Raw genomic sequence first — 14,201 nt, 5'->3', positions numbered from 1 at the left:
GAGTCTTCTGGCAGCCGGGCGCCGCAAACCCGGCCTGGGAAGGCCAAGAGGGTCCCCAGCTCCGAGAGGGGGCTGCTCGGGGAGGCGGGAGCCGGGCAGAGGTGCGAGGGGCGAGGGAGAAGCAGGGTCAGAACAATAAAACCGCGGCTGGAGCGGGTCAGTCGGAGCCTCCCCGCCGGCGAGGACCCAGCCGCGAAGCCGGGGGAAGGAGAAGGGTGTTGTGGGCTCGGGCTGAGTTGGGGTTGGGAGGCCGCAGCTGGGACGGTGTTGGGTGGGGAGGGCTTGAGTGTTGTTTCCGTAACGTGTAGAAAGACTGTTTTTCGCATACGTTTGCCCACTTACCTGCATGCTGACCCATGAGGTGGGAGTTCCTGTCGCTGGAGTGTATTAGTGATTATGCCGTGCTTTGCAGACCCTGATTTTTTTTGAGGGGAGGGAGGGTGTGCCAAACCAAATAATCCCACGTTACAGAGTTCCTCTTTACACTTGGATTTGGAGGTGATATGGGACTAGGTCACTTCTCAAAAAATGCTTTAAGAAATGTTCCTGGCTTTGCTATTCAGAAGCCTTGAAAATTGCAGCACAAGTGCAAGCCAACTGTCTTGACAGTAGCTGTGATAAAACTGCTTTATTAGAGTTTCCCAGTGCCGTAAACTCAGCAGCGTTCGAGTGTGTGCCACAGCATCAGGTACTGTCTGTGTCTTGTGGGGAATGAAGGAACCTGCTCACTGCCATGCTGGGAGCATACCTGGAAATGGTTTGTAAGAGAACTTGCTATCAACGCTGAGTTGCACTGATTACTGAAGACCTTAACAGCAGAATAAATATTTTCCAGTACATGTCAGTGAAGAGCGCAGATCTTTTGTTTTCCCAGCTTCCTGTCTCCAGGTTTATGGTAGTGTCTGCATTAAACAGGTTCAGATATTGGGTTTGAGGCTGCTTTATTCAGGGAGTCCCCTTAAGAGATGAAAGCTGCAGGCGCAAGAGAAAATGTGTAACTCAGTGTTTGAAAACAAGTGGATTAAGTTCACTGCTTAGAACAACCACTTCAAGATTTTTTTTTTCCCTAATTGTAACATTTTCTCTTCTCTCCAAAGGCTCCCTTGTCCCTTGCCTTTCTGCGGAGTGATGATGCTAAAGTTCTGACAGTGCTCCCTTTGGAGTGGGGTACAGACCCTCCCAGGTAACCTTCCCTGCGGAGACGTCTTCAAAATGGCGTGCTTGGGTCGGCTTTGCTGCTTGGAGAGTGCAGAATAGTAAAACAGCCGTCACGGCTGTGTGATCTCCAGGGCTAATCTGTTTTCAGTTGTGGTCAGTAAAACACAAAGTTATTTTTTTTAAAAATAAGAAAACCCACACAGATCAAACCTTGTTAATAGTTACAAGCTATTGTATCCTTTGTTTAATGCTGCATTTTGTCAGTTAAACTGTCACTGTAGCTGTTAGCTAATTCAGCATTTTAAGTTTCCCATGGTTCTGAGCCTCTTTGCTTGGTGTCAAAGTGGAAAGTCTCATATTTCTCCTTTTTCAGTGTCAAAAATTGCTAGAGTTACATACCTATACAGTTATTTTAGCAATTTAAGTAACTCATTAAGTCTTTTTTGGCAGGTAAAAGTTTGCAGTGAATTTTAGATTTAAAAGGAGCTTTTAGTAATAACGTTGACTTGCTGGAAGTAATATTTTATAAAATAAGTCTGGTAGATATTGCTGGAGGGAGAGAATACTAATTTTATTTGGAGTTACCCATTTTCCAGAAAAGCAATGCTTCATCCAAAATAGTGATTCATCTGGTTAACTTCCGTATTTGTAAAAACATCCTTTGTCAATATAAACTCTGCCCTTCTAAGGACTTATTAGTGGTTAGGTTTAAAAATTTTCCACTTCAATCGTAAGCACCTTTTGCTCAGTCATGTATTTTTGTGGAGGGTAGACTGGGTGGCTGAACGAGGGAGGAAAAGAAATATTTCTGTATTGAATTGACTCAGTGTGGATCAGTAATTTTTGCCAGCTCATGTGCAGTGTTAGAAATACACTGCAGGCTATTGTCATCTGTCAGCCTAGAGAAAAATGCTTGTGCCAAAAGGCAAAAAATACCAGGCAGTGTTACAAGTCTCTTGGGCAACTCATTGGGGGCCAGCTGCCATAGAGGGCTGGCAAGTAATGCAGACATTGCTAACTCATGTTATGTCATAACACATAAAATCAAAATACAGAGCATTAATGCAGAAAGTACTTCAGTACTCCACAAGCTCCCACAGGGTACCAGGGTTTACGATTTAGTCCCTTGACTGAGTAAATCACAGACCTGACTTACATGACTGACTCAAAATCTGGTTTTTGAAGCATTTGAACTGGTATGTGGGAGTGTTTCTGTTCCCTGAGTGAACTGACAATTTTGGTGATGCTAATAGCTGGTTATGTCCTCAAAGCCCATTGGCGTTCTTTTTAAATGAAGGTTTGTTTCCCCTCCTGTTTGCCAAGAAAGCATGTGATTAAAGGGTAAACCTATGAGTTCAAAAGCAATTAAAGGGATCCCCTGAATATATTTGCATGCCATCTCAAGATTTTCAGTGCATTTTGTGAATTCTGAGGATAAATGACGGCCTACCCATATGTTTTTTGACATATACATGTCAAGGATAATCTATGTGTATTTGCTCTTAGTTGGTGAACTAGATGATTGCCTGAGGTCTCCAGCTGTGCTGCACTGATAATGCCACTTGTGTTAAAGCATGAGTCAGAATACAAGGTTGCTTTCTTAAAATGAAAAGGAAGAAGGCTGCATGTCACTATTTGTCCTTTCTGTGAACATGAGACACTCTCTACGTCGTCAAAACCCAGTAGTATTCTACAGCTGTTAGCAGACACCTCAGTCCTTGTGTTTTTACTCTACAATTTATCACCTTCACTCTATGTGTGTTTCACACACTAGTCAAATTGTGCCCATTGTGTGGCAGGAGCCGTTGGTTTATTTTTTGTCTCATAAAAATGTGGACACTTCCATGCAAAGGCTGAATTCAGCACAAGATGAACGGACAGTTCTTCTCTGTTGTTTTAGCTTAATTATAAGACTGAAAAATTATATTTTGGTCCTTTTTCACTATGTGCAGCGTTTTGGAAATCCTGTTTTTCTTGTAATCTTCCTTTTTCACTTCCTCTGGACCTTTTCACAAGACTTGATTTAGGGCAGATGCTTTCCTATCTACTCCTAAGGCAAATACAGATTTTTTTATTTTTTTTTTTTTAGCCACTTATCCTCACTCTCCACCTCTGACTTTCAGGTAGGGCAGAAGTGGGCATTGTCTGGGCATGTGGCCTAGAGGGGCATCCAGGGGTAGAGCAGCACATTAGCTGTAGCCTTGCTGCCTGTTTTGCCTGTGCCAGAGGCCTGGAGAGCCAGGATGGTGGCCAACTGCAGCAGGAGGGCTGGGTGTGCAGGGATGGAGATGCTGCCAGGGAAGGATGGCCTTATGGCCAGTGGAGTGGGAAGCTTGCCTCCCTGGGGCTTGCTCCCTCCAGCACCCTCCCAGCTGAGTCCCTTTCCAAGGCAGAAACTTTGTCCCATCCTGAGATGGAAGCTTGAGGGTGGCAGGCTTGGGTTTGCCTTATTTTTTTTGGGAACATTCCCCAGTGATGCTTTCTGTCCAGCTGCTGGGCACGGGAGAAGGGGGCTAGCTTTGCCTGTTAGAGAATGGAGAGGGGACTCAGCCTTCAAACACACAAATCAGTTGTGTTTAGCTGTGTAACGTGCTGGCCTGCTGTGCAGCCAGAGCTATGGTAGCCACGTGGGTTAGGGTACCAGAGCTGCTTTCATTTGACTAGCTCACAGGTTTGGCATAGATGAAGAAATGCCAGCATGCACTTCAGTGTTAGCTTGCGACCCAAACGTACAGTCCCAGTCCCCTGAGGCCTGTTCATTCCATATTGATATTCCCATCACTGCATCTTTGCTGCCCTTGCCTGTGATTGCGACCTTTGGGTGAGCAGATTCACAGCTTCCAGTGCTGCAGTTGCCATCTATTCAGATGGCTCCTCTCCATATGGATGAGTGAGGTCATATAGGAGTTTCAGGGGTTTTCAGATCTTTTGGAGATGAATCATTAGCATGAACTCTTAAAAAAGACACACTAATCCAGCTGGGTTCACTACTGGGTAGGTAGTCTGTGGGTTAGGCTTTTGGTCTTCTCATTCAGCCAAACCCTAGCTCTCTTGAAGTTAATCGTGTAAAACTATAGTTTATTTCATCGAAAACAGCAGTTTCCGCACTGACTTTAATTAGTGTTTATTTGGGCGACAGTGGAGGTAAGGATGTATAAGCGTCACTAGTCTAGTTGAACAAGTTCTTAAAAATTAGAATAGTAGGAGGGTTATATCTTTCATGAATCAGCAGGGATTTAAGACATTTTTAATAACCTCAGGATGATTGCAGCCTCTGAAGTGGCTATGCAAATGTGAGTGTGCCACAGGACCATCAATTCATGCTGCCAAAATGTTAGCCGTAGAAGCTATTGGATTATAAGGGTTGTTCAAGGTTTATTCTCTCCTTTTTTCTGGCTAGATCTAGTCCTTTTTCTTTTGCAGTGGCTCTGCTCTGAAATGTTCTCTCTTCTTGTGTGCTAGCTTAGTTTCTCATGGGTACCTTGTTTTAGCACATTTCATATCCACCATATACTCTTTGTTCTACTTTTGACAAAAGAAAAAAAAAAAAAAAAAAAAAAAAAAAAGAAAGGGTGCTCTCTAGGTCTCTCCTCACATTTATTCTTTTGATATTTCCCTGAGCCTTTTTCTTTCTCCTGGCAAGATACCCACAAGGGTTTTTCAATTACTTGAGTGTTCCTAAGTGATCTGAAGTACAAAGTTCTTTGACTAGAAATCAGAATATCTGTCACCTTGTCTACAGCTGAGCTGCTGTGTGATCTTGGACATGCCATTGCACTGTTCAGTGCATTTGTCTGCCCTCTCTTTGCTTCTTAGCACCCCTCCACCCATAGTGTCCTGGTTGGTTATGAGGAGACGGAAATTTATATACATATATATGAAAGCTATCAAGCTTCTACTCTTACCTGCAACATTTCCTTAGGTGGTGTGATTGTGCCCATGGTGGGTAACTCCCACATATTCAAAGCTGTGCAAAACCAAATATGCACCTCTCTTTCTTTTTTTTTTCTTTATAAAAATCTTTTTGTTATGGTTTTAATGTTTTGCTGTGTGTGAGGCGTGGGTAGATGTTTCTGTGGTTCCCAGAGGAGGGGGGGGGTGAGGAGTGGGTGACAAGGGAAATGGGTGGTGTGGTCATGCAGGTGTTTAGGCAGTGCGTGGTGGGAAGTCAAGTGAGTGGTCAAGTCAGGTGCATTGTACTATATAGGGCAAATATTTGCTGTGTGCTTCTTTATACATGGTGTTCCTCGGTGGAAAAACTGTTCTTTGCTTTCTAAGTCTGACTTTCTGGTTGTTTTGTGTACCAGTTTTAAAGCTAGACTGAAAATTTGGATTGATTTAAAAACCACTGACCCAAGTTTCATTCTCTAACTGAGCAGAATGCCACACAGTTTCGCAGTCTGGTTTTCTTTGCCTCAAAGTGAGGGTAAAAGAAAGGGCATCTTTGGAGCACAGTTGTTCTTTTATATTCATATTAACTAGTTTTATCAGTTTAGAAAGAAAGAGGGCATCAGATTCTGGGATGTCTGTTGCACAGTAAAAGACAGAGGTGTTTTTTCTTCCAGAGTTGACTAGTGACTCTTGGATGCATCCAATTATTTCCTGATATTATCTAATTCATTTATGTTTGAAGGACCTGCTGTTTCAGAAGTGAGTACTCAGCCCTTTCTAGAAATCAGTGCTTTGCAAGGGATCTGAAGCTAGGCATTTACAAACAAAAGCCTCTGAATTTAGTGATCACTTTGTGGGACGCATTTTCTTTGAACACGGACTCTTACCTTACCTCCCCTGTGCCCTACTCTGGTCCTCACAGCAGAAAAATGCAGTCCCAATTTCAAGAGAAACATTGGTCTCTTCTGAAATCTGTTGCTGAGATGCCTCTTGTAAAATCGCGTGTACTCTAGAAAACATGAAAAGTAAACAGTAGAGGAAGTATGTTCGCTAACTAGACTTAGTGGGAGCTTCTGACTAAGAATATGCTCTCTTACTAAGAAAGAAACTGTTTTGAAGTTTGAAAATATGTATTCTGGTCACAATGCATTATTTAGATTATTGATTCTGATAATGTTGCGTGCTCTCAAACCATAACATGTGGCTTCTATTTCCAAAGCTGCTGCAATCTGTTAGAAAAACATAGGAGAGGTGAACTGGGAAAATAAAACCTACAATTCAATTAATATTTAAAAATAAGTATCAACCCAAGCAGCCTGGCCTTTGTCAGGGCTTTTTTACCAAGTCACATGTGGAAGGCTGCCCTTCTTGAAGGCTGTTGGTTTCCAATCCACTTGCTTTCTCATCTCTCATATTTTGTATTCTTTTATTTTGTTATGAACTCCAGTCTTAGCTGCCTAGATGTTTGGGCCAAACTCCCTCTGCCTTTTCCTGAGAATGGAGTACTCCAAAACCTCCTGTCACTTACAGCAAAACTCCAGCAGTATAATGAACACCCCCATCTGCAAACTGTGCAGGTGCTTGGGTTGTTGAAACCTAGAGTGCACTAATTGCAGGCTTTGTGGTATAGTATTAAAATGTTGTATGAGGTAATATGGGCTTTTTCATGTTCTCTAGGGCTACCCAGCCACCTCTGTGTGTGACATTTGGTAGCATCGTAATTACTTCTGGGTCCATTTAATGCCTCGTCAGTGCATGTTTCCACTGGTTATGAATTAGGTAGCTCTTTGTTCCTGTTCATGAACTGATCTCCCTTTCTCTGATGACATGCAGAATGCTGACATATTTGGTAAATAGCCCGAGTGGATGGATTTCCCATTGCAGGATGGTTTTTAGGCGATTTGTGGTCACTGTTCTTCCTGTTCTTCCCGTGCCATGAAATGTGCTCCTTAACGGGGTGAAGCCTTTTAAACAAGAGAAGAACTGTAATGGTTTTTCAGCTAGAAACGTTGGGGCACGTAATGATTTGTGCTCACAGCTTGCAAATCCACTCACAAGTTCCTATTGACCTTATGAATATAGGTGATCATACAGGGATAACAAGTTAGTATTCCAGTAGTGTGTAACTACTAAAAGTGCAGGGGTGTGGCCCCATCCATGACCTGACATCTCTTTATACTGCGTGCTTTACAAGCACCTGAAAAAAACCCTTCTTTTGTCAACAACTTTACTGTTCCTGTGCAGCAGTCGACAAATGACATCTTTGCAAAGTCAAGAACTGTTCTTATTGTAATTCAGCCCATTTGAAACCTGAGGCACAGGGACACTGTGAGGGGCTTTTCATCCCACCAGTCTGACAGAGCCAGGACAAGAAGCTGCAGGTGAAATCTTGATCCATCTTAGTGAGTGAAAGTTTTCCTGTTAGCTTCCAAGAGCCAAACTTTACTGCAGTACTTATGGAGGGTCAGTCCAGTGCAGTGACTACACCATTTGTCTTACTTGTTTGAGGGCAGTAAGTTGGCCCTGCTCATTTTGGATCTGAAGCTACTCCCTGTGTGACTTTCCCCTCAGTCCTCTGCAACATGAAGTACCATTTAGTGGCAGTACAGTTGTCAGTGTTAGCACATCTGATGCTGAGGTTGCGAAAATTCTTTGCCCATTTAAGTAAGAATCAGATCTTGGTACAATTTTTCTTTGTGCTGAGATGAAATACTTTATTTCTGAAAAATGCTGATTCATGGAAGCCAAAATGGAAACCAAGAGATGCATCTAACCAGCTCCTGATTTATATCAAGAAGTAGAAGCGCTTCAACTTTGATTGTGCACATCTCAGGAAAGTGCATCAACATCTAGATCGTTGGGAGTGATGCTGATGGTGTAGCTGTTTTCATGAAAAACCTCAAAAGGTCTTCATTTCATTCCAAGGCAGTAAAAAAGCATCTCTGAAATCATGAAAAGCTTTGTGGGATGGGCAGATGAATGTTCCCGTCCAAATCTGCTGCCAGATTTTCTAGTAATGCTTTGCTACCTTTTCGTGACAATGGAAGAAGTTAGATTACAAAAAAACAAACTGTATTTCTTAGCTGCAATCATATTTGATTTATTTTAAAATAATAAAAATGGGAAAAAAAGGGTCCAAATTACTTACCAAAATCTTTGACAGGTGTCATGTCAGAGTTGTATCATTTCCATTTCACATAGCAAACCACTTTAAGTTCTTTAAACATGGATAAAATAGTTATCCTGTTACATTACTCAAGTCTACCAGGTTAAATACTTAGAATAATTTTGGTATCATCTTGAGATGTATTAGTGCTAACAAACAAATAATGAATATTAAAATGGAATAGTCAAAATTCCAGAAGTAAGTTTGTTCAAGCATCGGTTGCCTTTTCTTTGAAATAAATTATTGAAGATGCTTACACATTTGTGCAAATGTCAAATAGATCTGCAGTTTACAGGAGTAAAATAAGCACCTTCAGAGGGTACAGTCTTTTGGATGAAAGCCTGAAAGAATTCAGAGAGTTTTGCTTTGTTGAATTAGTTGCCTCTTGTGTATTTTTTTTTTCTCATGTGAAGCATTTGCTGTGTCATTTATATGTGATTCTCTTCAAGCCTGGCAATATTTAGCAAGTTTATGTATTTTATTCCAGATGCCAGTACTAAAACTTTAGGCAATGGAAGCCGAACTTGGTAGATTTCTTTGGTCATTGCTCCAATTTCATATGGTTTTTTGAAGTATTTTTAAAAATACTTAAAATTGTTTAAAGTCTTGTAGATTGATTATATTCGAAAAATACTGTTCTGTTTTGGGTGGGGATTGAGGAAATAATGAATGAGTCTGACTTTCTGACTTACTAAGAACACCCTCTTTAAAACAAGATGTGAATTTTTTTTTCTGCAATAAAAATCAGAGGTTAGTTGAAATGCAAGTCTCAGGCTTCTTTTTGTAATTAAAAAAATAAGTCTCATGTACTAGTAAAGGTAGAGGGAGGATAAGAGATTGAGAAGAGAGTATTGAGACAGCAGTTTTTGAGGGTCACTGCAAATAAGATTAAAATTTGAACTGACACGGTTCTGATTTTCAAATACTGGGAGGTCTGAAAATACAGTTGATTCTCTTGGTGCATTTGTAAGCCTGAAAAAGGAGTTTGGCTGTTAGGTGTGGGGAGAAAAGTCTGTCACGTGGAGGAAGAAAAACAAAATATTTTAGAAGAGGTGGTGGGAAAGAAAAAAAAATGCATGCAGTGAAGGGAGGGGAGAGCAAAAAGCTAGTTTGTGTCTCTGTGATGTTTCTCTTGTAGCTCAGGCACCTATCCCAGTATCTTACTGTGTGCCAGAGAGCACAGTGTCACCAGCAATTGCTGAAAGACACTTTTGCCTCTACTGACCCTGTAGAGCCAGCTCTCCACCTGCTCAAATGAGGGCTTGCTTTGTTAGCCTGAGGGTACAGTAGGGACCTGGCTGGGGGTTGGGAAAGACATCCATGCCCTGGTTTCTAGGTATGCACTGCCCTTGGGCGAGGTGTGTTTTCGTTTCTCTGCCTACAGTAAACAGCATGACCGCAAGGGTCAATTAAAAATGCAAATACTAGGATTTATTGGTAACACCCAAAATAGTCATCCCCATTTACAGATATTTAGAAAATACACAGGTGCAAAAAGCTATAGTGAATGTACTTCCGCTGCACTTCCATCAGAGGGATACCTCCTCTATCATTCAGTTTACACATTTTTTTCCCCTGCTGTTTAGACAGTAGTCAGGTCTTCAGGCTTTGCCCATTTCTCTCTGTTTCTCATTAATTATATTAGCTGAGATAGCTGTCTTCCTTTTGAAGCCTTTTAGCAGGTCTGCATGAGTGTAACCATTCACTGGAATAGTCACTGTGTCCTCTTCGTAAGTAGGGAACAGTAGCTCTTTTTAGCTAGACCACTCCCTAATTAGAATAAAAGTAATTTTAAAATGCCTCATTGTCATTCTGTGAGTAATCTCCTTCCTCTGATTGCCTGGAAAAGAATCTTTGCATCAGTGAAATGTAAAGGTCTGTCTCTTCTCTAGTGATCAAAGTGATCCAGGGACTATTCCTACAAATCTTTTTGTTTATGAGAGACTTGTCTCCCAGTCCCTGTGGTCAGTTACAGGATGGATTTGTGTGCTAGCTTATTACTTCCCTGGCAAAGTTGGGGGAAGGGAACACAGAACCAAACTCTTAAAACTTAACTTGAAACACCGCTGCCCTGTGCTGTATAGCAAATTGCATGCAAGTTGCTACCAGCTTATTTTATTTTAAAAAGTAGACCCAAAGATGTGTATTTGCTGACTCTTTCTTTGACAGAGTTGCATTGCTTTATCTTACAGGGCTGTAAGTACCATTAAAATATTTTACTTATGGCAATTCAAGATTTGTTTCCATGTATTTTGTTTTATCACTTAGTGATAAGACGACTTCTGCCTCTATTAAACACCTCTGTGGGTTTTGTGAAAGCTAGTTCAAAAGATTTAAAGGCTAAGTGCAAAAGAGAAGAGAGATAAAAATCTTTAGAAATCAGGAAATATAAAAGGAAAGTTTCTAACAGTTTTTTGACTTAGTCACATTACACATCCTGGATGCTTTATGATACGGATTTATTATATTTATGACAAGCAGTATTATATTAAGCTAAACATTTGACAAGAGAGACGACAGAATATGAGATATTGCAACACAGACAAGGTATCCCAGTGCTGTTGGAGGTTTAATTCTTATTTTAACTGTGCACTTCAAAACATTGTACCCTGGTTTCTTTCTTTTAAGCAAACATTTCTATCAATCACTGGCATTTAGAATGATCTGAAAGATTTAATAAAATAGATGTAGTCAACTTAATAAAAATCCAGTACCAGTTTTCTGACGAGCTGCTTAACTTGCTCCACATTTGTTCAGCTTGTAAATCTAGGAGGTACTTCAGCTATTAAAAATACAGATCTTTTTCTGTTTCCCCACTGCATTTGCTGTTGGACTTGACACCAGTTGGGCAAGTGATATCTTCCCCACAGCATATTAAATGCAAGACCTCTTCATTTCCCAAAGCTTGCTGGATAGGGATAAGCCAACTTTGTAGAGCTGATTTATTTACAGAGTTCAATTCTGTAAATGAACTAAAACATTGGTCTTTTTGAATTCCTTTTCTGTGATCATCCCTGCACACAGGGTTTCTCAGCATTCTCCCTGGGGAGAATCACTCAAATGTTTGTGAAACTCTGGCTAACTGCTTTTCAGGCACATTTGCATTTGACTGTGGCTACAGCCAGAGAAAGTAGCCCTACTGAATTACATCTTGACATGAAGGGGTTGTAGCTAAACAAAGCAGACCTGGCCTTTGAATGGCACACAATGTCATACCATTATACAACAACCTAAGCATCCGAAATTGTGTCAGATCCCTCCAAAAGTCTTAAAACGCATGAGTGGATTTTGTGGGATTTTTTCCTTTAGGAAAATGGTTAAATGCAGGATTTCTTTTGATTGTCTTTGGGTTTCTCTGCCTTGAAGCGTCGGATTTCATAATTCAGAAAACCTCTCAAGAAACCAGAATTGATCAGGTAGGTTTGAAGGCGTTTCAACATGTTTGTGGGTAAACTAGAAACCAAAGAGAAGAAACACTTCTGTTGTGTTGTTTTTCTTGCTCTGTGCGGAATAAAAACCTATATGTATTTAAGTTCAAAGCTTGCCTTGAAGCGGCTTTGACTGAATCACATGATTCTTTTCTGTAGTTTGTAGCGCTTGTACTGGGGTTCCAGTGTAAGCATTTGTAGATATTTCTCGGTACGATGTTTCAGATTTACACCATACAGTGACACAGCGATCATTGTGGACCGTAATTCTGTGGTTAAGGTTTCCTATTCCATCTATCTGCATTTAAAGGGAAGCAGCGTTCCTTCCACCTAAGTGCCAGCTGCATTACACTTGCACCTCTGTTGCTCATTTCTTTTTTTCAGTTTCTCTTGCTTTATTCTTTTCCTGCCATCTTTGGAGAGAGGAATTTGTTCCTCCACAATCCCAGCTCCCATTCACAAGGATACAGAGCGCTTCCTCTTCCTAGCTGCATACTCCCCCGCAACAAAATTGGATAAGGAGTGGCTCAGGCGAGTGTCCAGAGTATCAGAGCTGCTGCCACTGCTGCTGATTTTCACCCATGGGCACAGGCACCGCAGCATGGCTCTGCGGATGTAGTTGTCAAAGCAATAGTAAATGAAAGGGTTGGCACAGCTATTGGCAAAAGCGAAAGGGCTGCTCACCTTCATGCCCAGCTGTGCAATCACGTCAGGAAAACAGTCAGGCTGCTTCAGGAGTCCCAAAAGGATGGCCATAAGCTTGAAAAGATTGAAGGGAACCCAGGAGATAACAAAAGCTGCCACTACAATGAAGACAATCTTGATGGATTTTCTCAGTTTCTTGTCGTGTTTCCCAGCTCTCTGATAATGCACACAGAGTCTCCTGGTGATGGAGCAGTAAAAGGTTAGGATACTCAACAGCGGGAAGAAGAAGGCCAGGATTAAAAGCATCAGTGACATGACCTGTTTGCCTTCTGTCACAGCTTTGTCTGTGCAGTAAGTCTTTCCATATTGCTTCTTCAGTTCTCTGGACAAAAGGGTTGGCATCCCTAAGCAGCAGGATAATAACCAGATACAGATGCAGAGTCCACTGGAATAGGATCTTGTTCTGACCCGCCTAGCAATAGAAGGATGCATGATAGCAAGGTACCGGTCAGCACTCATGCAAGTGAGGAGGAGGATGCTGCAGTACATGTTGACTGAGATGATATAGGAACTAGCTTTACAGAGGAAAGATCCTACCCTCCAGCTCCCGTCTGATGCCTCCTTGTCCACCCAGAATGGCAGCGTGATGAGGAAGATGAAGTCTGATGCAGCAAGGTTGATGATGAAGATGTCGATCAGCCTCTGGACACGTCGCTTGAAGACCAAGGCTACTATCAGGATGGAGTTGCCGACAATGCCCACCAGGAACACAGCAGTGTACAGGATAGGGAGGAAAGTAGACAAATGTTGCAGATTCTGATACTGGCAGTTGTCATCATAGTAGTAGTCGTAGTTGAAAGTGACTGTAGTCACAGGGGAAAGCTGGGTGAGTTCCATTTCTGGCCAAGCTGTCCTCATCCCTCCTCTGAGGAAGGCTCTGAGCAGCCCCGACCCTTCCCCTCAAGGTCGTCTTTAAAAACATGTTAGTGAGTGAGGGGGGAGGAGTGGCAGGAGGGAGGAGGAGAAAAGTGGTTTTGGGGGGTAATCTACATACTTGTAGCCAATCACATAGGCAACAGACAAGCGACGAGTGTCTCTGATTAGTCAAAACCCTGTCTTCAGAATAAACACTTGCTTCTTTTTTTAAAATCAGGTTTAGTTCTACTGATTTTATCTTCATTTTGCATTTGCCTGTACATGTGAACCAAGTTTGGGTTTTGATTTTATTTGGGGGGAGGGAAGGTAGTTTTCAAGATTCTGAACTTTTTATTTTTTAGGACAGGATATTGCTAATTTTCAGAGGTTCAAGATTGCACAAGCTAAGAAGTCAGAGAATACTGAATTCAGATGCCACATTCTTTACTCGAAACATTTTGTATAAATTGCTTTTTGGGGCAAGTTAAACTTTTCTGAGGCTTGGAGGGTTTTACTTTCTTTGTCAGTTTATAATTGTTGTTTTCTGTTGAGAGTAATTCTCTCACATGAATATACTTAGGGAAAAACATTTAAAACTACCATCTCCATTCTGCCCATAGTTTGTGGTTTTAGATCAGTCCGAGCCTCTCCACTGCGTTGCCAGTACTCCACTCCTGCCCTGCAGCCCCTCCAGTTCCCTTAGCCCTGGGCTCCCCACATCCAGCTTTATGAATGTATTTGAAACTTACAGGACAGTTTTCCAGTGTATCATATATTCTTCTGCACTTTGAAACTTGATGTTCCCACCCTGGCACAGGCTTCCTTATTGGCCACAGTCCGAGTCTCCAGAGCCGTGGTTTGTTCCTTCTCCTTCTGCCTGCGCAGCCCACATGGCTCCTGATCAGTTGCTGTGTATAGTGCTTGCTTCTCTTAAAGAGCTCTGATTTCCTTCATCTTTCATTTGCAATATCAATATTGCTCCAGCTGTGGCTTACCTT

The 14,201-nt window shown here is 41.8% G+C and overlaps 1 protein-coding gene across 1 annotated transcript; it reads right to left on the bottom strand.

Annotated features, from left to right (window-relative positions):
* Positions 1 to 12,099: 12,099 nt before the first annotated feature.
* On the bottom strand, positions 12,100 to 13,206 carry GPR15 (G protein-coupled receptor 15). Its single transcript, XM_010087690.1, has one exon. The coding sequence runs from the start codon at positions 13,204 to 13,206 to the stop codon at positions 12,100 to 12,102; it is 1,107 nt and encodes a 368-aa protein (XP_010085992.1).
* Positions 13,207 to 14,201: the final 995 nt, after the last annotated feature.

This window comes from Pterocles gutturalis, unplaced genomic scaffold (genome assembly GCF_000699245.1).
Source record: "Pterocles gutturalis isolate BGI_N339 unplaced genomic scaffold, ASM69924v1 scaffold24176, whole genome shotgun sequence".
Lineage (NCBI taxonomy): Eukaryota > Metazoa > Chordata > Aves > Pterocliformes > Pteroclidae > Pterocles > Pterocles gutturalis.
This window is presented reverse-complemented; position numbering and strand designations above follow the sequence as displayed.